The sequence below is a fragment of the Nesoenas mayeri genome, assembly GCF_963082525.1.
Source record: "Nesoenas mayeri genome assembly, chromosome: 26".
Classification (NCBI taxonomy): Eukaryota; Metazoa; Chordata; class Aves; order Columbiformes; family Columbidae; genus Nesoenas; species Nesoenas mayeri.
In genome coordinates, this window is record NC_137552.1 from 1,693,551 (window position 1) to 1,714,693 (window position 21,143).

A 21,143-nucleotide genomic window follows, 5' to 3' on the forward strand; every position below is an offset into this window, starting at 1 on the left:
ATTTTGCCAGCGCAGCCCAAATGTCAATATGATTATGAGAAGCTTATAAACACCAATTATTAGCAGTGCAGACATGTCTAACTCGTTAAGCTTTAGGGCTCCGAATCAAAGGTCATTCCTGTAATGTGATGCTTAATTATGCAATTTAATGACGTACAGTTAGAAGCTGAATAGGTGTGTTAATGGGAACTAAAATATACCAATATGGGAAACATTCTGCACAAAATATTTTAGTAAAATTGTAAGAATTGGTAAGAATGGAGAGTAATTAGTGTTACCTAGAGAAACCAATTGTTAGTGTTACCTAGAGAAATCAATTATTAGTGTCACCAAGAGAAATCCATCACTGTTGTGAATCAGGATGTAACTTACCCAGGGACTACGAAGTTTATTCATTCAACTCGCTCTATACACAAGAAATGTTTCAGTACAACAAGGATTTTCTACTTGGGAGTGTAATTTCCCTTTTAATTACCATCAAAGCATTCTGGTGCGGTTGTATCATTCAGAGGCACCTATGGGGAGCGGTGGATCCTGAGCACGGCGGGAGATGTTTATCTCCGCACATCAATCTCCAAGTGGTTCCATCAGGGGTCCCAAACTCCATCTGGTAAATGGGTAAAATCCCCCAAAAATCCTGTTGGGTGGGATTTCCCCCTCTCAGCTTCATTGCAGTCGACATCGCTGCCTCTGGTTCACTTACCCACCACCGACTGAAGGAACTCGTTGCTGCTTTGAGTTCAAAGCTGAGACAGGCACAGAGCTGCGCCTAAACCAGAACGGTTTAGTTTTAGGCACAGAGACAGGCACAGAGCTGCGCCTAAACCAGAACGGTTTAGTTTTAGGCATAGAGACAGGCACAGAGCTGCGCCTAAACCAGAACGGTTTAGTTTTAGGCACAGAGACAGGCACAGAGCTGCGCCTAAACCAGAACGGTTTAGTTTTAGGCACAGAGACAGGCACAGAGCTGCGCCTAAACCAGAACGGTTTAGTTTTAGGCACAGAGACAGGCACAGAGATGTGCCTAAACCAGAACGGTTTAGTTTTAGGCATAGAGACAGGCACAGAGCTGCGCCTAAACCAGAACGGTTTAGTTTTAGGCATAGAGACAGGCACAGAGCTGCGCCTAAACCAGAACGGTTTAGTTTTAGGCATAGAGACAGGCACAGAGCTGCGCCTAAACCAGAACGGTTTAGTTTTAGGCACAGAGACAGGCACAGAGCTGCGCCTAAACCAGAACGGTTTAGTTTTAGGCATAGAGACAGGCACAGAGCTGCGCCTAAACCAGAACGGTTTAGTTTTAGGCATAGAGACAGGCACAGAGCTGTGCTTAAACCAGAACGGTTTAGTTTTAGGCATAGAGACAGGCACAGAGCTGCGCCTAAACCAGAACGGTTTAGTTTTAGGCACAGAGACAGGCACAGAGCTGCGCCTAAACCAGAACGGTTTAGTTTTAGGCACAGAGACAGGCACAGAGCTGCGCCTAAACCAGAACGGTTTAGTTTTAGGCACAGAGACAGGCACAGAGCTGTGCTTAAACCAGAACGGTTTAGTTTTAGGCACAGAGACAGGCACAGAGCTGTGCTTAAACCAGAACGGTTTAGTTTTAGGCACAGAGACAGGCACAGAGCTGTGCTTAAACCAGAACGGTTTAGTTTTAGGCATAGAGACAGGCACAGAGCTGCGCCTAAACCAGAACGGTTTAGTTTTAGGCACAGAGACAGGCACAGAGCTGCGCCTAAACCAGAACGGTTTAGTTTTAGGCACAGAGACAGGCACAGAGCTGCGCTTAAACCAGAACGGTTTAGTTTTAGGCACAGAGACAGGCACAGAGCTGCGCCTAAACCAGAACGGTTTAGTTTTAGGGCAGTTTTCTTGATCTGCCAAATCACTTGACACTGCGAAGACAAGAAAATCAAGTCACTAAGTTGTTCCTGGGTCTTCAATAGACACAAATGTAAGGAGGTGATCACTCGATCGACGGATCGGACGTCTATCGATTTCAGATGGAATGTGGTAAGAATGAAAATAAACCTGCTTTAGAGAAGCTCCCAACGGAACGGCTGTGGCTACAAAAACACAGCTCTCGGGGAAAGGGATTTTGATAAGAATATACACAAACCACACCAATCTTTAAAAGAAGTCATTACCGCAGAAAATACACACCAACGACGAGTAAATGGCTCTGCCTCTCAACAGCCGAGCTACAAAACGTAGTGAACTGAAGACTAAGATTATCCAGAGCTGTTGGCTAATTGTGCAACACAGCAGCTGATGTTTACGGCCATTTCCCACCTGGATGTTAACACCATCAACCTCCAGTTCTTCCATATTTTGGGATGGAGCTGCATCACTTCTGCCTGCTCGGAAAGTCAACGTGATGTGATTTGTGAAGGGAACACTTACCACAGAGCATTCCAGAGCCAACACACGGCACCCTATTGGGGTCCCCGGGGTGGCCCAGGGCCGGGGTTTCCGGCTGTGATTGAGATTCCTGTTAATTAACAACACAACCGCAGCCCCGTGAAGAAAAAGCCAAAGTCCCCTCGGTACCTTGTGACAATTCCAGCCACTAACGCAGAAATTCCACGTAGCGCATTGGGGGTAAAGCCCCTTTCTTCCACTCCTGCACGTTTCCACCTTCCTGTGCTGGAATAGGAAGCGTTTTCCGCCCCCGGCCACGTGGGGCGTCGGAGCCGTGTCTCTCACATCCCTCCCGCTCGTCTCTTTCCAGCGCTGAACATCTTCAAGCCAATTCGCTCCGTACAGAAGCTTTTCTGGTTCGGCCATCCTGATGCCTCCTCCAAAGTTGTTCCAGTTTTACCGCATCCTTTCTGATGCAAAGACCAGAAATTCAATCTGTGAGCAACCCACGGATTCACGGTGGCATCGTTTTGTTCTGTTCTGTGGAGTGTTTCATATAATTCTTCTTAATAACGATGGAATTCAAGTAGGAATTGACTGACCCCTACTGTGCCTTCGAGCAATTGTTTTTGCAGATCTATAACCCCAAAATTTGGCTTGAGTGGAAAAATCAGCACAGCCAGCGCTTCGCAAGCTGTGATTTTCATGCACATCATTCTTCACTGATCAACCAGAGGTTTCATCTGTGGTTTTATTACCGAGTCGCTCAGTCTTGGCAAGTCCTGCAGAACCACAGAACAGCCGGGGCTGGAAGGGACCTCTGGAGATCATCTGGTCCAATCCCCTGCACAGAACTGAGCTGATCCCCGGGAACAAGCGCCAGGAGCAGAGGAAACGGCCTCAAGTTGCGCCAGGGGAGGTTGAGGTGGGATCTGGGAACAATTTCTTCCCCAAAGGGCTGTGGGGCATTGGAACAGGCTGCCCAGGGCAGTGCTGGAGTCACCATCCCTGGAGGGCTGGACAGACGGACATGAGGTTCTCAGGACATGGGGCAGTGCCGGGGTGGGGAACGGTTGGACTTGATGATCTTGAGGGTCTTTTCCAACCAAAATGATTCTGTGATTCTATGTGCCTTGTGCTCACAACTCTGTGATCCCAACAGCTGAGCCAGTTTCCAGCCCACCGTGCTGCCCGCTTACCCAGTCTGTCTTCCATCAGTTTTTCTCCACAGCTTTTATGGGAGACAGTGTTGAGAGACTTAATATATTTGAGATAAACACCCACAGCTCTCCCCTCACCCCACAAGCCACTCATTTCATTGTAAAATGCTATCAGGTTGGTTACACAGAATTTCAGCTTCACAGAATCCCAGAGTGTCAGGGATTGGAAGGGCCCTGGAAAGCTCATCCAGTGCAATCCCCCCATGGAGCAGGAACACCCAGATGAGGTTACACAGGAAGGTGTCCAGGCGGGTTGGAATGTCTGCACAGAAGGAGACTCCACAACCCCCTGGGCAGCCTGGGCCAGGCTCTGACACCCTCACCCCCAACAAGTTGCTTCTCATATTTAAGTGGAATCATGGTGACTGCTCACGATCACCTTCTCCCCCCTCATTTGTTTGGAATTGGTCTCCATAATTAGTTGCTCCATCACCTTCCCACACACCGAGGGTGAGGACAGGGTTGCAGTTCCCGGCTTCTCCTGCTTGGAGTGACGCTGCTTTCTTCTGGTCCTCAAGAACTCCTGATTGCAATAATCTTTCAGAGAGAACTGAGAGCAGCCTCGCGATGACCTGGAGCAGCTTCCACAGCACCCACAGCTGCGTCCATCAGACCCCAATTCAGCCTTTGGTTCAGCTTCATTTCAACGCTCTCCGTTCCCAAGTCATCCCCGACCACACAGGACAGCAGAGAACTGCAGAACGTCACCGTGACTCTCCTCCCCGCTGGGTGCGGACCTGCTCTGCCTACAGTCGTTCCCTCAACCATTTATCCAGCCACACGGGACCTCTCCTCATGTTATTCGCTTCTTCACTTCATGTTTCTACAATACGGGGAGTGTTTGGATGGGTTGGAGTCAATCTCTACGGCTATAAGGTGAGGGACAACACAAATGTCAGGGAGCTCTCAGCTCTTCTCCCCAGGGAAAACGCACCCAAAGGTCCTTTTAGATACGTGGAGGAAGAGTTAACTGAGCACATTCAGCTTCACAGGCCACAGGGAACCACGTGAACCGCTGGACATCGTCCTCAGACACACGGGGTGACCTGTGGGGTGTCCTGTGCAGGGACGCGAGTTGGACCCCAGGATCCTGTGGGACATTCTACATCCTTCAGAGAGAAAAGAGCAATTCATTTCACTTCATTTTGTAATTGCACTAGGAGGAAAAGATCCAGGAAAGAATTTGTCTGCTTCTCCAGAAATAAGAAGAGCCAACAACAGAAAACACGATGTTCAAATGCTTTTTTACACAAACCTCATGTGTTATACGGCAGCTAATAATATTAATATCAGTGACAAGCGGGCGAGATCTGAGCAGGGAACAGGAAAGGAACAAGAGAGCCCAGGAGGGTACCAGATGTTTGCAGATAATCTGGACATGAATCTCACCCAAGAGCACTCGGAGCAGCTGAAACCACCTCAAAGCCACCGAGACCCGTCCAGAGTGGGTGAGACACCGGGGGGAAGGACGAGAACGTCACACCGGTACGAAGGGACAGGACCATGAGGGTGGGTCCTTTTCAACCTCAACTGCTTCCTGATCGTGTGGTACAGACCTATCACCAACTTAACTCCTGGAAAATCATGGTACAATGTCTTTTTTAGTAGGTAGAAGAGAACCAGGATACAAGAAACAGCCTAAAGGGGATTGAGACCATCATCTGCAAATTTGCTGCTGACACCAAGTTGGGAGGGTGTGTGGAGCTGCTGGGAGGCAGGAGGCTCTGCAGAGGGGTCTGGATAGACTGGAAAAATGGGCCGATTGCAATGGGCTGAAGTTCAACAAGGCCGAGTGCCGGGTGCTGCACTTTGGCCACAACAACCCCCTGCAGCTCCAGGCTGGGCACAGAGTGGCTGCAGAGCAGCCAGGCAGAAAGGGACCTGGGGGACTAATGGACAGGAAGCTCAACATGAGCCAACAGTGTGCCCAGGTGGCCAAGGAGGCCAATGGTGTCCTGTCCTGTATCAAACCAGCGTGGTCAGCAGGACAAGGGCAGTGATCCTTACCCTGTGCTCTGCACTGGGGAGGCCACACCTGGAGTGTTGTGTTCAGTGCTGGGCCCCTCAGCTCAGGAAAGAGATTGAAGTGCTGGAGGGTCCAGAGAAGAGCAACAAGACTGGGGAAGGGACTTGAACACGAGCCCTATGGGGAGAGGCTGAGGGAGCTGGGCTTGTTTAGTCTGGAGAAGAGGAGGCTCAGAGCTGAGCTCAGCACTCTCTAGAACTACCTGAAGGGCAGTTCTAGCCAGGTGGGGATTGGGCTCTTCTCCCAGGCATCAGCAATAGGACAAGGGGCCATGGGCTTCAACTCTGCCAGGGGAAGGTGAGGTTGGAGATTAGGAATCAATTCTGTGCAGAGAGAGTGGTCAGGCATGGGAATGGCTGCCCAGGGAGGTGCTGGACTCACCGGCCCTGGAGGTTTTTAAACTGAGATTGGACATGGCACTTAGTGCCATGATCTAGTGAATGGACTGGAGTTGGACCAAGGGTTGCACTGGATGAGCTCTGAGGGCTTTTCCAACCCGGTCCATTCTGTGATTCTGTGATTAGATCAGCCTGAGCCACTCGCCTCCCCCTAGGCAAGGGCAGGATGGCACACACAGAGGGTTTGACAAAACAAGCAGAGCAAAAAAGGGAGATTTAGACTTTCATGAAGATATAAATACATCTTAAACATCTTCATAAACATGTAGGAAAAACAGGCTGAGTGACCTTAAGGGCAGACGAAAAGCGGATGGAAAAGAGTCCCACAAACTTTAAAGCACAACGAGAAATGTTCCATCCTGAATTTCCTGGTACGCGGCGCTTTTATTAACACGGTGGGAGATGGAACAGAACGCGCCTCCTCATCTGCGCCTTCCGAAGCCAAGATCTACAAACACACTGACGGGCAGGACTAAATTCATTTGAAAACAACGTAACTCGATGCACAAGTTTCTAGACTGGGGTAGGAATAATTAACTGTATGCTGCAGAACAAATAAAGAAACATCACACTGAGGATTATAAACAGCCCAAGGGACAGACCGAACCTGCCAACAGACCTGGAGCTGACGGGTAACTGAGCAGTGAAAAATGGCCAAGAGAAGAGAAACGACACCGGTCGGTGACCTCGAGGTGACGTGAAATGCTTTTGGAACCTGAGAAACACAAACGTGTGGAAAAGCCTCATCCAAAACCATCCCCGAAATAAACAATACCTGAGGAACGGCTGCAAGAATGGGAACAAACACCTGGAAAATGCTGACGGTAAAGATGCTCCAAGCAGTGGAATCGCTGTCGTGGGACCTTCCGGCACCTCAGTTACGCGTGACACCCATTTTTCATTAAAATTATCCTATTTTAAGAATAGAGCAGATGAGATCCTTTCCATTATTATTCTTGTCTTTTAGTACTTCAAGAACATTAATGTATTAATTTTTAAGATGGTTTAAAAGACAAGGCTCCGCGGGCAAAAGCCAAGGAAGAAAATAATACCTGAGTATCCGATAATTTGAGCATTCGTCTTGTGTTTTGTTAATACTCCACATTTATACAGCAAGAACAGAGCACGGAAACCACAACTGATCCCAAAGGTCAGAGCACAAGATGGTTACTCAGATATAGAAACTACGTTGGAAAAGTCTCATTTAACCTACTGATGGTAACAGGAGAGGATGGGGAATGCGGGTTCCATTTCACAGGTATATAGCAGAACTGCCAGGACAACAGATATTTAATATATAAGGGTCATTAAGAGAGAATTTCCTCTGACCTATAAGACAGCCCGCTGCCAGTAAGTCAGGAACAGGAACATTCAGGCTCACTGCTGGGGATAAACGGAGCATTTAAGAGAATAAGGGAGCGTTTGGGTCCAAACAGAAAATATTCTATTAAATCCCAGAATCCCAGAGTGTCAGGGGTTGAAGGGCCCTGGAAAGCTCATCCAGTGCAATCCCCCCATGGAGCAGGAACACCCAGATGAGGTTACACAGGAAGGTGTCCAGGCGGGTTGGAATGTCTGCACAGAAGGAGACTCCACAACCCCCTGGGCAGCCTGGGCCAGGCTCTGACACCCTCACCCCGAACAAGTTGCTTCTCATCTTTCAGTGGAACCTCCTGTGTTCCAGTTTGCACCCATTGCCCCTTGTCCTGTCACTGGTTGTCACCAGCAGAGCCTGGCTCCATCCTCCTGACACTCCCCTTTCCATATTGATCCCCAGCAATGAGTCCCCCCTCAGTGTCCTCTTGTCCAGCTCCAGAGCCCCAGCTCCCTCAGCCTTTCCTCACACGGGAGATGCTCCACTCCCTGCAGCATCTTGGTGGCTGCGCTGGACTCCCTGCAGCAGTTCCCTGTCCTGCTGGAACTGAGGGGCCACAACTGGACACAAGATTCCAGACGTGCTCAGCATCACTATTCCACATGGCCTGAGGCAGCGAGGTCTCCTGGATGGCGCTAAAACCGAGCGACTTTTTATTTCAAGGTACCTTCCTCAATTCTCAGAGAAGGTTTTATTTCCACTTGGTAGATTATTAAGATTGTTAAGAGTCAAGTATTGGGTGTTACAGCATCTCCAGTCGATGACTGTGAAGCTGCAGCCTGAAAAGCCACCAGCTTCAACCCATGGAGGTCCCATCATGGTTCCAAAGTGACCGTCCTTGGCATTCCCGGACCTGCAGCACATCCAGCAACAGGGACCTGACCTCGCTCAACACCAAACCCTGCAAATGGTTTTAGTGGCAGTATTTTTCACTTCCAATGGTATCTGTTCTCTCCAGAGCCGCACAAGCCCAAATCCCCATGGCGGAGGCGGCAGATCCGCGTCTGGGAAAAGCGTGGGCAGAGAGGAAAGTCAATTGTCCCATTTTCCAGCGCAAGGTTTAATGACCAGCTGGAGCTGAGCTGTGATTTCCTTTCTTGGCTAAACCAAAGACTGTAGGATCGGAGCAGCATTTACACCCTCGAACAGTATGGTTAACTAATGCCGTGCTCCAAACCCAGAGCATTCCTTGGAAGTTCGATAAACCACATGCAAACTGCGAGCGATTTCTGCAGGGGCTGCACCAGAGAGCAACAAAATCCTTTTGTTTTCCCCTTTTCCCAATAAATTACACACAAAGGTGAACAGCTGTCACACTGACATTTCAGATCTGAAATATAGTTACGAACAAGTTATAACTAAGACAATGAATGGCAGAAAGTTGTGTTTTGTCACATTTCAGATAAGCTCTTTAGCCCTGGGGTTAACCAGAGCTCCCGAGCCCTGTTTGGAGTCAAACTGCTTCCTAGAAAAGTGTTTCTTTGTGTAGCATGTGTGTAAACACGCACAAGTAAGGCTATATGTATTTACACAAATAATATGGCACGCCTTTAATTCATTGCCCAGGGTAATCAAAATATTCGTGGTCCTTCAGAGAAGCTTTTTCTTCCTGTATTAAGCAACACCGGTTAACGAGAGGAACATTCTGAGCGGCAAAGTGGCTCCACGGGCTCACCCTCCTCTGCAGCAAAGTCACCAGCGCACAGCGGTACAAAGCACCCGGTCACCAGGTTAATTCGGCTAATTCAGGTTAATTCAGCTAATGACAATACCAAGGGAACAGAATCAGAGTCTGACACGCGACTTCTTAACTGCCAGGGATGTGGAATACGGGAAGCTGCAGCAAAATGCAAAGAAGCTCTAATTATCTCTAGTCTATTAACGTATTTCTCATCACAGCCACATGACACCAACGAGAATTCACAGAATCCCAGAGTGTCAGGGGTTGAAGGGCCCTGGAAAGCTCATCCAGTGCAATCCCCCCATGGAGCAGGATCACCCAGATGAGGTTACACAGGAAGGTGTCCAGGCGGGTTGGAATGTCTGCACAGAAGGAGACTCCACAACCCCCTGGGCAGCCTGGGCCAGGCTCTGACACCCTCACCCCAACAAGTTACTTCTCATCTTTCAGTGGAACCTCCTGTGTTCCAGTTTGCACCCATTGCCCCTTGTCCTGTCCCTGGTTGTCACCAGCAGAGCCTGGCTCCATCCTCCTGACACTGCCCCTTTCCATATTGATCCCCAGGAATGAGTCCCCCCTCAGTGTCCTCTTGTCCAGCTCCAGAGCCCCAGCTCCCTCAGCCTTTCCTCACACGGGAGATGCTCCACTCCCTGCAGCATCTTGGTGGCTGCGCTGGACTCTCTGCAGCAGTTCCCTGTCCTGCTGGAACTGAGGGGCCACAGCTGGACACAAGATTCCAGGTGTGGTCTCCCCAGGGCAGAGCAGAGGGGCAGGAGAACCTCTCTGACCTACTGACCACCCCCTTCTAACCCACCCCAGGTCCCATTGGCTTCCTGGCCACAAGGGCCCAGTGCTGGCTCATGGTCACCCTGCTGTCCCCAGGACCCCCAGCTCCCTTTCCCTACACTGCTCTCTAATGGTTCATTCCCCAATTTAAAATGGAATCAATTCCCACAGTCTAAATCTTTCATCGTGACATACGGTCACAGCCAAGGTGTCGGCACCACAGCCATGAATAGATTTGATAGTTGCTTCAAAACGTATTTCAAAGCAGGGACGCCGGTCCCTCCAAAGAGCAGCGGGCAGCAACATTTCTGAACTGGATGTGAGTGTCCAGGTAAAAGCTTTTATTCCTATAGCAAACATCTTTTCTCTCTCTGCAGAGCAGCTAAACATTTAACAAACTGAAGATTTTATATTCTCAAGCTCAGGCAGAGAAGTCACAACTGCTCACGGCCACAGAAACCAAGATCAGCCCCCAGAAGGTCTTGGCTACCGGATCGATACCAAGTGAAAAGGCAGGAGAGAGAGAAAATCGTGCACTAATTGGATTCGGCCCACAGGGTTTCTTCAGCGTTTCTCCATAAGTGTCCAAACCTCTGAGAACAGACCTAATGCACTCACAGGGCTGTTTGACTCAACATCAGTTCCACGAGCCCTGGAAACGGAGACACTCGACACACACACAGGACGGATCTTCGGATGAAAATCTGTTCTGTAATCAAAGTCTTGATTGCTTCATTTGTGGGGAGAAACGTAAACACACACACAAATTACACAGCTCCACATTCCAAGGTTAATACGACCCCACAGAGATTATGTTCAGAGAACGAGGACCAGCTATAACATCCCCAGACACTTCACGTGACAAAATAAGATACCTGCAGCTGCGGATTACTTACTAAAAATTAAAACCTGTACCATTTCTCTGCCTGCCAGCACATGTTTACAAAGTAATGGGGCTGCTCTGCCTTCCCCGAGCCCAAAACAAAGTTATATTTAGAATCTGTGCTTTTATTTCACAAACTCCAAGACGTGCCTGTGCGTCCTCTCCAGCATTTCAAACCTGACCCAGCACAGATCGCACCAGATGCTGGATTTGTTGGGCTAACGCTGTGGACACGGGTTTATAGCAGAACTGCCAGGACAACAGATATTTAATATACAAGGGTCATTAAGAGAGAATTTCCTCTGACCTATATAGACAGCCCGCTGCCGGTAAATCAGGAACAGGAACATTCAGGCTCACTGCTGGGGATAAACGGAGCATTTAAGAGAATAAGAGAGCGTTTGGGTCCAAACAGAAAATATTCTATTAAATCCCAGAATGTGAGGGGTTGAAGGGACTTGGAAAGCTCACCCAGTGCAATCCCCCCATGGAGCAGGAACACCCAGATGAGGTTACACAGGAAGGTGTCCAGGCGGGTTGGAATGTCTGCACAGAAGGAGACTCCACAACCCCCTGGGCAGCCTGGGCCAGGCTCTGCCACCCTCACCACAAACAAGTTGCTTCTCACATTTAAATGGAACCTCCTGTGTTCCAGTTTGTACCCATTGCCCCTTGTCCTGTCCCTGGTTGTCACCAGCAGAGCCTGGCTCCATCCTCCTGACACTGCCCCTTTCCATCTTGATCCCCAGGAATGAGTCCCCCCTCAGTGTCCTCTTGTCCAGCTCCAGAGCCCCAGCTCCCTCAGCCTTTCCTCACACGGGAGATGCTCCACTCCCTGCAGCATCTTGGTGGCTGCGCTGGACTCTCTGCAGCAGTTCCCTGTCCTGCTGGAACTGAGGGGCCACAGCTGGATACAAGATTCCAGGTGTGGTCTCCCCAGGGCAGAGCAGAGGGGCAGGAGAACCTCTCTGACCTACTGACCACCCCCTTCTAACCCACCCCAGGTACCATTGGCTTCCTGGCCACAAGGGCCCAGTGCTGGCTCATGGTCACCCTGCTGTCCCCAGGACCCCCAGCTCCCTTTCCCCTACGCTGCTCTCTAATAGATCATTCCCCAACTTACACTGGAACCTGGGGTTGTTCTGCCCAGACACAAGACTCTACACTTGCCCTTGTTCTATTTCATTACATTTTCCCTGCCCAACTCCCCACCCTGTTCAGGTCTCTGATGGCAGCACAGCTTCCAGTGTCACCCACTGCTCCCAGTAACCATGTATTTCATTCCTTCAGACACTCCATGTACAGCGTTGGGTATTCACGGTGTTTCTTTGTCCCTCTCTAGCCAAATAACAAGAGTATGAAAGACACCGGGGAGCAAACAGAGAGGAAAAGGCTTTGTTAGGCCGATGCCGAAGCGACCACCACATTACGGCATCACGATCGCAACGCGTCGCACTCACCCATTTGCTCCACGATTTCGGGCGGAAAAACTCGAGAAGCAAAAGCCCGTCGGAAGATATCGGAGAATTCTTTGTCGAGGCCCCCGATGCCCATCTTCTCAAAATTCCAGTCTGGGTTGATGATGGACTGGCGGTTCTCCTTGGTCTTTGATTTACCTACAAAGGAATAAATTGTTATGAACATGTTGTGCAGCAGAATTAGAGGAATCAAACATCGCTCTACAACACGGTGTCCAATTCATTTACACCGGAGACCCATCAGCCTCGCGGTCGCCTCGGAAGGGCCGAACGTCATTGAAAATGACGTTCGGCCCTTCCGAGGCGACCGCGAGGCTGATAAGAACCCACTATAGATGCCTCTGCACAACATTGCTGAGCCACCACAAAACCAGCCATAACATAAAATACAGAGAGAAAGCGAAGATTGAGGTGATCCTCGACTCACGCAGAGACGGGATATGTTGTATTTTCTCATACTTACACGGTGCTTTACGGAACTGGCCCTGGGGACCACGATCTCCCCTAAACAGCCAGTCCTGCCAAACCCCCACTGTGGATTTTACCGATTCATTCCCTCCCCAATTCTAGAGATACTTCAAATAATGAGTTAGAATCTGGACATCAGTAAATACACTAAATAAAAGTTCACGGTTGAATTAGACCGCTGCTCATCTTGGTCTAAAAACACAACTGGGATCGACACTTCAGTTCCTACCACAGCAAAACAAGAACGTGTCTCTAACACACACGTTAGGGACAACCCGGTGGAAGGTGCAACGTGTAGCACTAACACAGTGAGCAGTGGATTCCCTGTTTCAGTGTATTTACCGCCCCGAGCAGTGGATTCCCTGTTTCAGTGCATTTACCACCCCTGAGCAGTGGATTCCCTGTTTCAGTGCATTTACCACCCCTGAGCAGTGGATTCCCTGTTTCAGTGTATTTACCGCCCCGAGCAGTGGATTCCCTGTTTCAGTGTATTTACCACCCCTGAGCAGTGGATTCCCTGTTTCAGTGTATTTACGTTCCTGAGCAGTGGATTCCCTGTTTCAGTGCATTTACCACCCCTGAGCAGTGGATTCCCTGTTTCAGTGTATTTACCACCCCTGAGCAGTGGATTCCCTGTTTCAGTGTATTTACCACCCCGAGCAGTGGATTCCCTGTTTCAGTGCATTTACCACCCCGAGCAGTGGATTCCCTGTTTCAGTGTATTTACCACCCTGAGCAGTGGATTCCCTGTTTCAGTGTATTTACCACCCTGAGCAGTGGATTCCCTGTTTCAGTGCATTTACCACCCCGAGCAGTGGATTCCCTGTTTCAGTGCATTTACCACCCCTGAGCAGTGGATTCCCTGTTTCAGTGTATTTACGGTCCCTGAGCAGTGGATTCCCTGTTTCAGTGTATTTACCGTCCCTGAGCAGTGGATTCCCTGTTTCAGTGTATTTACCACCTCAAGCAGTGGATTCCCTGTTTCAGTGTATTTACCACCTCAAGCAGTGGATTCCCTGTTTCAGTGCATTTACCACCCCGAGCAGTGGATTCCCTGTTTCAGTGTATTTACCACCCCGAGCAGTGGATTCCCTGTTTCAGTGCATTTACCACCCCTGAGCAGTGGATTCCCTGTTTCAGTGTATTTACCACCCTGAGCAGTGGATTCCCTGTTTCAGTGTATTTACCACCCCTGAGCAGTGTATTTATGTGTTTCAGTGTATTTACGCCTCATTCTCCACTCCAGTCTGAGATCAGACGTTCCTGCAGAGCTGAGCCTGCACTCCCCCCTTCTGGCAGCATCCAAGCACAAGAAAACTCTCTCCTGTTCCCAATCAATCTCTCGCACAGGACAACTCTTCACACCCACACACGCCAGGAGGAAGATCACGGGTCATTATACGGTTCTGATATTAATTAAGTGAAATATCCCTGCTTGCTCTATGCAATAAGTTGTATTAGGTTGACACTCACCTCAAGCTGTGCCATCAAAACACAGTAAAAAAACCAAACGGGCTGTAATCACGTAATCACAGGTGTGAACTAATTGTCCGTGTCTGGTGCTCTTAAAACCCACATCCTTGTTAATACGCTTAATTACAGTCATGTACAGCTCGGCCCATGGAGCTCTGATGGGGGTTTTCAGTGCAATGTCTGGTTGTACTTCCAGATGAAAACATCTGGGTAAGACATAAGATACGTGGCTACACAACAGCCTCGTGTCTCCCTGTTTTTTGGAGTGAGTGAAGCAGAACAGAACAGATCACAGAATCGCAGCCCCAGTCTGAGGGAGGACGGCACTTGAGGGCACCATCAAACCTCAGCATCTGAGGAGCCTCTGCTGCTCCTGCACCGCTGAGGGAGACAAATCCTGCTCTCCCAAGTGGCCGCTCCCCTCACCTGTTCTATTTCTGTGCCAAATCCTCAGCGTACTGAGCATTCATAGCCAAGCAGAGCTGTGCTTTGAAGCCCATTGCAAGAACAAGTATTAAAGCTCAAGCGAGGGCTCAGGTGAGCTGGGCAGGTCCACTGGTCCTGTCCCCCTTGTCTGTGCGAGAGCAGCAGCAAAAGCGCACGGACCCAGGGAGAGAGAATAGCAGAGGAAAGGTTAACTAAGAAACAAGAGCAGGACACACCAATGGTTCCCTGGTGTCTTTGCACATCAAGATTCCGTTTGTTGAGGTTTTAGAAACCGTCTCTTGAAAAGAAAGCTCATTGTTTTGCGAACGATCTTGCTGTGTAAACGGTTTGTAGTTGTTACCGGTTCCTGAAGAGCAGGACTCTGAGAAGTCACGACGCTGCAGTGCTGTCCAGATCTGACCCCTCGCCCTCAAGAAGAGATCTCGCTAGAGATGGGATTTTCAGGTGCTTTGCATCCTGAAATTTTCAATACACTTTCAAAAAAAGTTCCCAACTTCCTATTTCCATGGGGTGTTCATTAGAGGTGTTGGCGTTAGTGTCTCTGAAAATACCATTTTCTGATGTTTAAAGAGACAAAATATTTCAGCTATTACGAGCTGCTGCTGTTCCATGGTGCCTTTCTTGCCCAGGCCTGGGGTGCACGGTAACTCCCCTGCTCATCCGACTCCATCTGCTGTTGTTGGAATCTCTCCCAGTCACGCTCTTCTACTCAGAGCCCTGTCTGTTATAGATACGCCGTGGTGATAAACGTGGTGATAACGCACAGAACTGCTCCGGTACAGCTGTGGAGCTTCACACTGGGAGGACGGGGATGTTTAAGAGTCTTGAGCACCTACAAACTGCTTTCTACAGGGTGTGACAGGTTCCTAAGGCATCGCATCCAGTTGTGTCACCTGCTGGTTTAGACACCTGGGACACTGTTGAGGTGCAGTTTTCAATGGATTAGGTCAACTCATGTAACCAGAAAACCAGATTTTGAGGAGTAAAAGTCTCTGAGGGCTGAAAAGCAGTGACAGAGCCCAGGGAACGGCAGAAGATGAGCCAGGGAGGGGCAGTGGGACATGAGGAAAAGGTTCTTCACCCAGAGGTGCTGGACACTGAACAGGCTCCCCAGGGAGGTGTCACGGCCCCAACCTGACAGTGTTCAAGAAGAGACTGGACACCGTCCTCAGACACACGGGGTGACCTGTGGGGTGTCCTGTGCAGGGACAGGGGTTGGAATCCATGATCCTGTGGGTCCCTCCAGCTCAGGACATTCTGTGACTCTATGAAACTTCACGCATCGTTTATGGCTTTGGATACAGTGGCACTTACCGATCAGATTGAGAGAGGAGTTCTCCGCTTTTTCAAAGGCAACTTGACTGTTTCCAAGAACCAAACCAACCTCAATCTGCAAAGGGAGGGAAACAATAACATTAAGCTGTTAGGTTCAACTTCAGATTGTTCCTTAGGTATCACCAAGCACATCTCAGAGGGTGAGAAACAGCAGCAAAAGCTCCACAGCAAAAGTAATTGGGAAGAATGTGAAATACCAACACCTCTAAAACGAACATCACTGAATGCACAAGCTCATCAGGTGAAATAAATAGGGTTTTGAAAGTTATTTGTTTAGTTCAAAACCAACTTATTATTTTATTTCAATGAGACGTGGCAAGTAAAAAAGAAAATAAAATCCTGTGCTTTCTACAGATGGAAAAAGGAAAACTGGGCATATCTAGAAGATCAAAAGGCTCAAGAGAGGATGTTTCCATGAATTAGCACATACAAGGATTATCTTTTGGTCTTTATCTTCCCCAGCTCTGCACTTTAGTGGGTGCAAACTGAGGAAGACAAAGAGCAAAGAAACCCACCTTCTGCTTTTTGCTTGCTCCCGACTCCCCTTTGAGAATGCTGGGGTCCATGGCCTCCATGTCCTTCACCAACAGGCCAAAGAGTTTGTCATTAAAGCTGAACACGAGCTGTGGAAAGGAGAAGCAGAAGGGGATGTGAAGTCATTCAAAAGCTAAAGAGGGTTTTGACAAGGCGACCAAGATTTGAAGAGGTCTGAGGTTTCCCGTCCAACAAATCCCACGCAGTTTTTACCTGGTCTGGTGTACTGAATGTGTCCTTTTTGTGTCCCATACTTAAGAGTAACAGATTAAAAGTAGCAAAACATGAAGTCAATTGGAAAAACTCAAAGCATATTTCTCCTTCCAAGAAAAACTGCTCTTTCCCCCACTTTTCTCCCCACCTAAATGTTCTAGATCATCTCTCAACATCTTCCTCTCACTTGAAATATTGGTGTTAAGCAAGGAGAACAATTCAGCTCAAACCTTTCTCATCTTTTGCATTTCAGTTTGACAAGGACACCCCAAAACCAGTGCCAGAGTAATGAGGGGCAGCACGAACAGCACGAGAAGTTGGGATGTTTAAGAGTCTTGAGCAGCTACAAACTGCTTTCTACAGGGTGTGACAGGTTCCTAAGGGATCACATCCAGTTGTGTCACCTGCTGGTTTAGACACGTGGGACACTGTTGAGGTGCAGTTTTCAATGGATTAGGTCAACTCATGTAACCAGAAAATCAGGCTGCCCTACACAATCTCTTTCCTGCAAGATGATACTTTCAACTGATTTAAGATTCAGACCCTGTAAACTACTGAGAGAGACAAAACCTGTCCTGAGAATATGGCAAATTGCAGATGTTCGCAAAGGCAGAAGCCCAACTGCTGCAGAGCTAAAAAGACTTAATTATAGGGACATCAGCATTCCGAAATCCCCAAGTCAAATGTTCCATGCCAGTTTTACTGCTGGGATAAATGTTACAATAAAATAGGCTGCACTCAAAAGGTGCTGCTGAGAATTCATTAAAACTGGTGTTTGTTTTGATCTTCTATAGAAGGAAAACCAAAGTCACTTCTTGGAAGATGGCAGGAGCTGCCCTGCGCACATCCACCCAAACCACAACAGAGACAGAACCCGCCAGCTCTCGCACCTCGGGATTCTCCTCACAAAGGTTAATTTCACCGAATCCACTGGGTTGGAAAAGCCCTCAGAGCTCATCCAGTCCAACCCTTGGTCCAACTCCAGTCCATGGACTAGATCATGGCACTAAGTGCAACGTCCAATCTCAGTTTAAAAACCTCCAGGGCCGGTGAGTCCAGCACCTCCCTGGGCAGCCATTCCAATGCCTGACCACTCTCTGCACAGAATTGATTCCTAATCTCCAGCCTCAATTTCCCCTGGCAGAGTTGAAGCCCATGGCCCCTTGTCCTATTGCTGATGCCTGGGAGAAGAGCCCAATCCCCACCTGGCCAGAACTGCCCTTCAGGTAGTTCTAGAGAGTGCTGAGCTCAGCTCTGAGCCTCCTCTTCTCCAGACTGAACAAGCCCAGCTCCCTCAGCCTCTCCCATAGGGCTTGTGTTCAAGTCCCTTCCCCAGTCTTGTTGCTCTTCTCTGGACCCTCCAGCACTTCAATCTCTTTCCTGAGCTGAGGGTCCAGAACTGAACACAACACTCCAGGTGTGGCCTCCCCAGTGCAGAGCACAGGGGAAGGATCACTGCCCTTGTCCTGCTGACCACGCTGGTTTGATACAGGACAGGACACCACTGGCCTTCTTGGCCACCTGGGCACACTGTTGGCTCATGTTGAGCTTCCTGTCCATTAGTCCCCCCAGGTCCCTTTCTGCCTGGCTGCTCTGCAGCCACTCTGTGCCCAGCCTGGAGCTGCAGGGGGTTGTTGTGGCCAAAGTGCAGCACCCGGCACTTGGCCTTGTTGAACTTCATCCCATTGGAATCGGCCCATTTTTCCAGTCTATCCAGACCCCTCTGCAGAGCCTCCTGCCTCCCAGCAGCTCCACACACCCTCCCAACTTGTCAATGGTATCAATCCCCTCATCTAAATCATCAATAAAGATGTTAAACAGGACTGGACCCAACACTGACCCCTGGGGGACACCACTAGTGACCGGTCGCCAGCCGGATGCAGCCCCATTCACTCTCTGGGCCCGGCCTTCCTGCCCTATTTAGACAGGGAAGATTCTAAACCCCCCAGTGAAAGTCACAATGGTTCAACTGCTCCTAAATAAACCATTCACCCAATAAACCATTTCTACCTATTACTCACAGGCGTCCTTTGTCAGAGCCAGCGCTGACACATTCCTCAGGATCTCACACACAGGTAAAATAATATGAACACACACACGGTCCTTAGGGACATTTTAGGATCAGAAGCAGCCGCACCTGCTGGCCCACGGAGAAGGCCTGGCTGTTGAACTGCTGGATGAACTCCGCTGCCATCTTGTCCGTGTCGTAGGGGTTGGAGTCGATGCTCTTCTTCTGCAGAAAATCGATCTCGATGGTCATGGTGCCGATGCACTGCTTGGCCTTGTCGAAGGTGTATAAGGAAACTTAAAAAAACAACCAAAAAAGGGCATTTCAGAACAGTGAGGTCAGCCCCTAGTATTTTAAACATGCTATAGGTTTGGCAATATGTGTTCTTCCGTTTTAAATGAGAATAAAACTGAATATATTATTTCTGATAGAGAACATTCTGATAGAGAACATCCTTATTTCTCTAACATCCACAGAATCATTTCAGTTGGAGGAGAACCTCAGGATCATCGAGTCCAACCATAACCCAACTCCAGCACTAACCCATGTCCTGAGAACCTCATCTAAACGCCTTTTAAATCCCTGCAGGGCTGGTGACTCCAGCACTGCCCCGGGCAGCCTGTTCCAATGCTTCCATGTTCCCTACAAGAGCAAAGATACAGCACATGCACCTCTTTAAAAACTCTTTTAAAACAGCTCAAACACCATCCAGGCTGTATCTACATCTAAGGGTTTGGATGACAGCTTCAGAAAGCCCAAAAGCATCGCAGAATCCAACTTCCAGCCCAGTTGGGTTGCAGGATCTCTGTAGATCCCCAGCCCAGCTCTGCTCATGCAATAGTGATAGGCTGGAAATGACAATTTAACTTAATATTCTTCTGTTTGTTACTCATTCGTGATGTTTCCTGTACTGTAGGAAATATTCTTTGCATCATGATGTTTCTTCTGAGAAGTTTTAGAGAGAGATTCGGTGGAGCGGGAGAGCAGCTGAGATTAAACCTTCCTGCGCCTGCCAGCGCTGCCCTGGGCTCTGGGGTTTGACGTGTTTGTACCCAGAATGGACCTGCTCTAATTTCAGTTTTCTGAGTAATATCAGGAAGAAGTGACATCTTCATTCCACCCTCATTGCCCCACATAGTCTCTCTGAGCCAGCCCAGCAGGACACAGAACCCCAGGATCCCAGGCTGGTTGGGCTGCAGGATCCCTGTAGATCCCCAGCCCTGCTCACGCAGGGTCCCAGAGCAGATCACACAGGATCCCAGGGGGTTTGAATGTCTCGGAGAAGGAGACTCCACACCCGCTCTGGGCAGCCTGGGCCAGGCTCTGGCACCGCAAAGGGAAGAAGTTTCTCCTCGTGTTCACATGGAGCCTCCTGTGTTTCAGTCTGTGCCCGTTGCCCCTCACCCTGGCGCTGGGCACCACTGAACAGAGTCTGGTCCATCCTCTGACACCCACCCTGAGATATTGATCCATTGAGCAGATCCCTCTCAGCTTCTCTTCTCCAGCTCCACAGCCCCAGCTCTCTCAGTGTCTCCCCATCACAAAGATGCTCCAGAGCCCTCAGCACCTTTGTGTCCCTCCCTGGACTCTCTGCAGTGGTTCCTTGTCCTTCTCAACCTGGGGAGCCCAGCGCTGGCCCCAGTTGTGCAGATGTGGCCTCCCCAGGGCAGAGCAGAGGGGGAGGATTCACCTCCCTGACCTGCTGCTCACACTCTTCCTCACACACCCCAGGTCCCATTGTGCCCACACGGGCACATTGGTGACTCACGGTCACCCTGTTGTTGATCAAACTCCCAGGTCCCTCTGCAGAGCTGCTCCCAGCAGGTCCCCCAACCTGTGCTGGTGCTGGGGGCTGTTCCTCCCCAGGTGCAGGACCCTGCACTGGCCCTTGTTGGACTTCATCAGGTTCTTCTTGCCCAGCCCAGCCTGGCCAGGTCTCTGGATGGCAGCGCAGCCTCTGGGGTGTCACCCAGTCCTCCCAATTTGGGATCAGCAAACTTGCTGGGGGTGCACTCGGTCTCTTCATCCAGGTGCATCCCCAGAGCAAACTCACTCCCCTGGACTCCTCACCGCAGCACCAGCGCCTCAGCCGCGCTCAGCTCTGCACCACCAAGCAGTGACTGTGTCTAAACTGACATTTAAAGCGCAGTTTTCACATTATTAGGCGAACAAGCCCAAGAGAGCGCCCTGGCGAACCACTGCTTTTATGAATACTTCTTCCTACCTGCACAACAGTTTTATGAATCCTTTGTACTCAGCAGGGAGTCATGCGACATTTAGTCATCCTGCATAAAATTACTGCGTTATTTATTTTAATAACGTTTGCACATAGTCATTAAATTTGTAGCAATGTCTAGTACAATTACAACCACAAATCTGCTCTAACAAGTTATCACGCTGAACATAGTGTTTATTTCCCCAAATAACTTTGGTACCAAAGAGCATTTCTCTATA

The 21,143-nt window shown here is 49.4% G+C and overlaps 1 protein-coding gene across 3 annotated transcripts in view; it reads right to left on the minus strand.

Moving 5' to 3' along the window:
- NSF (N-ethylmaleimide sensitive factor, vesicle fusing ATPase) overlaps positions 1–21,143 on the minus strand; it is a 91,925-nt gene that overhangs the window by 40,817 nt on the left and 29,965 nt on the right. For all 3 annotated transcript variants that reach the window (XM_080360009.1, XM_080360010.1, XM_080360008.1), the window contains exons 5-8: positions 18,819–18,985; positions 16,450–16,557; positions 15,914–15,989; positions 12,194–12,349 (exon numbers count right to left, since the gene is read on the minus strand). In XM_080360009.1, the coding sequence (XP_080216135.1) occupies positions 12,194–12,349; positions 15,914–15,989; positions 16,450–16,557; positions 18,819–18,985 (507 nt within the window). The remainder of the gene's footprint in view (positions 1–12,193; positions 12,350–15,913; positions 15,990–16,449; positions 16,558–18,818; positions 18,986–21,143) is intronic.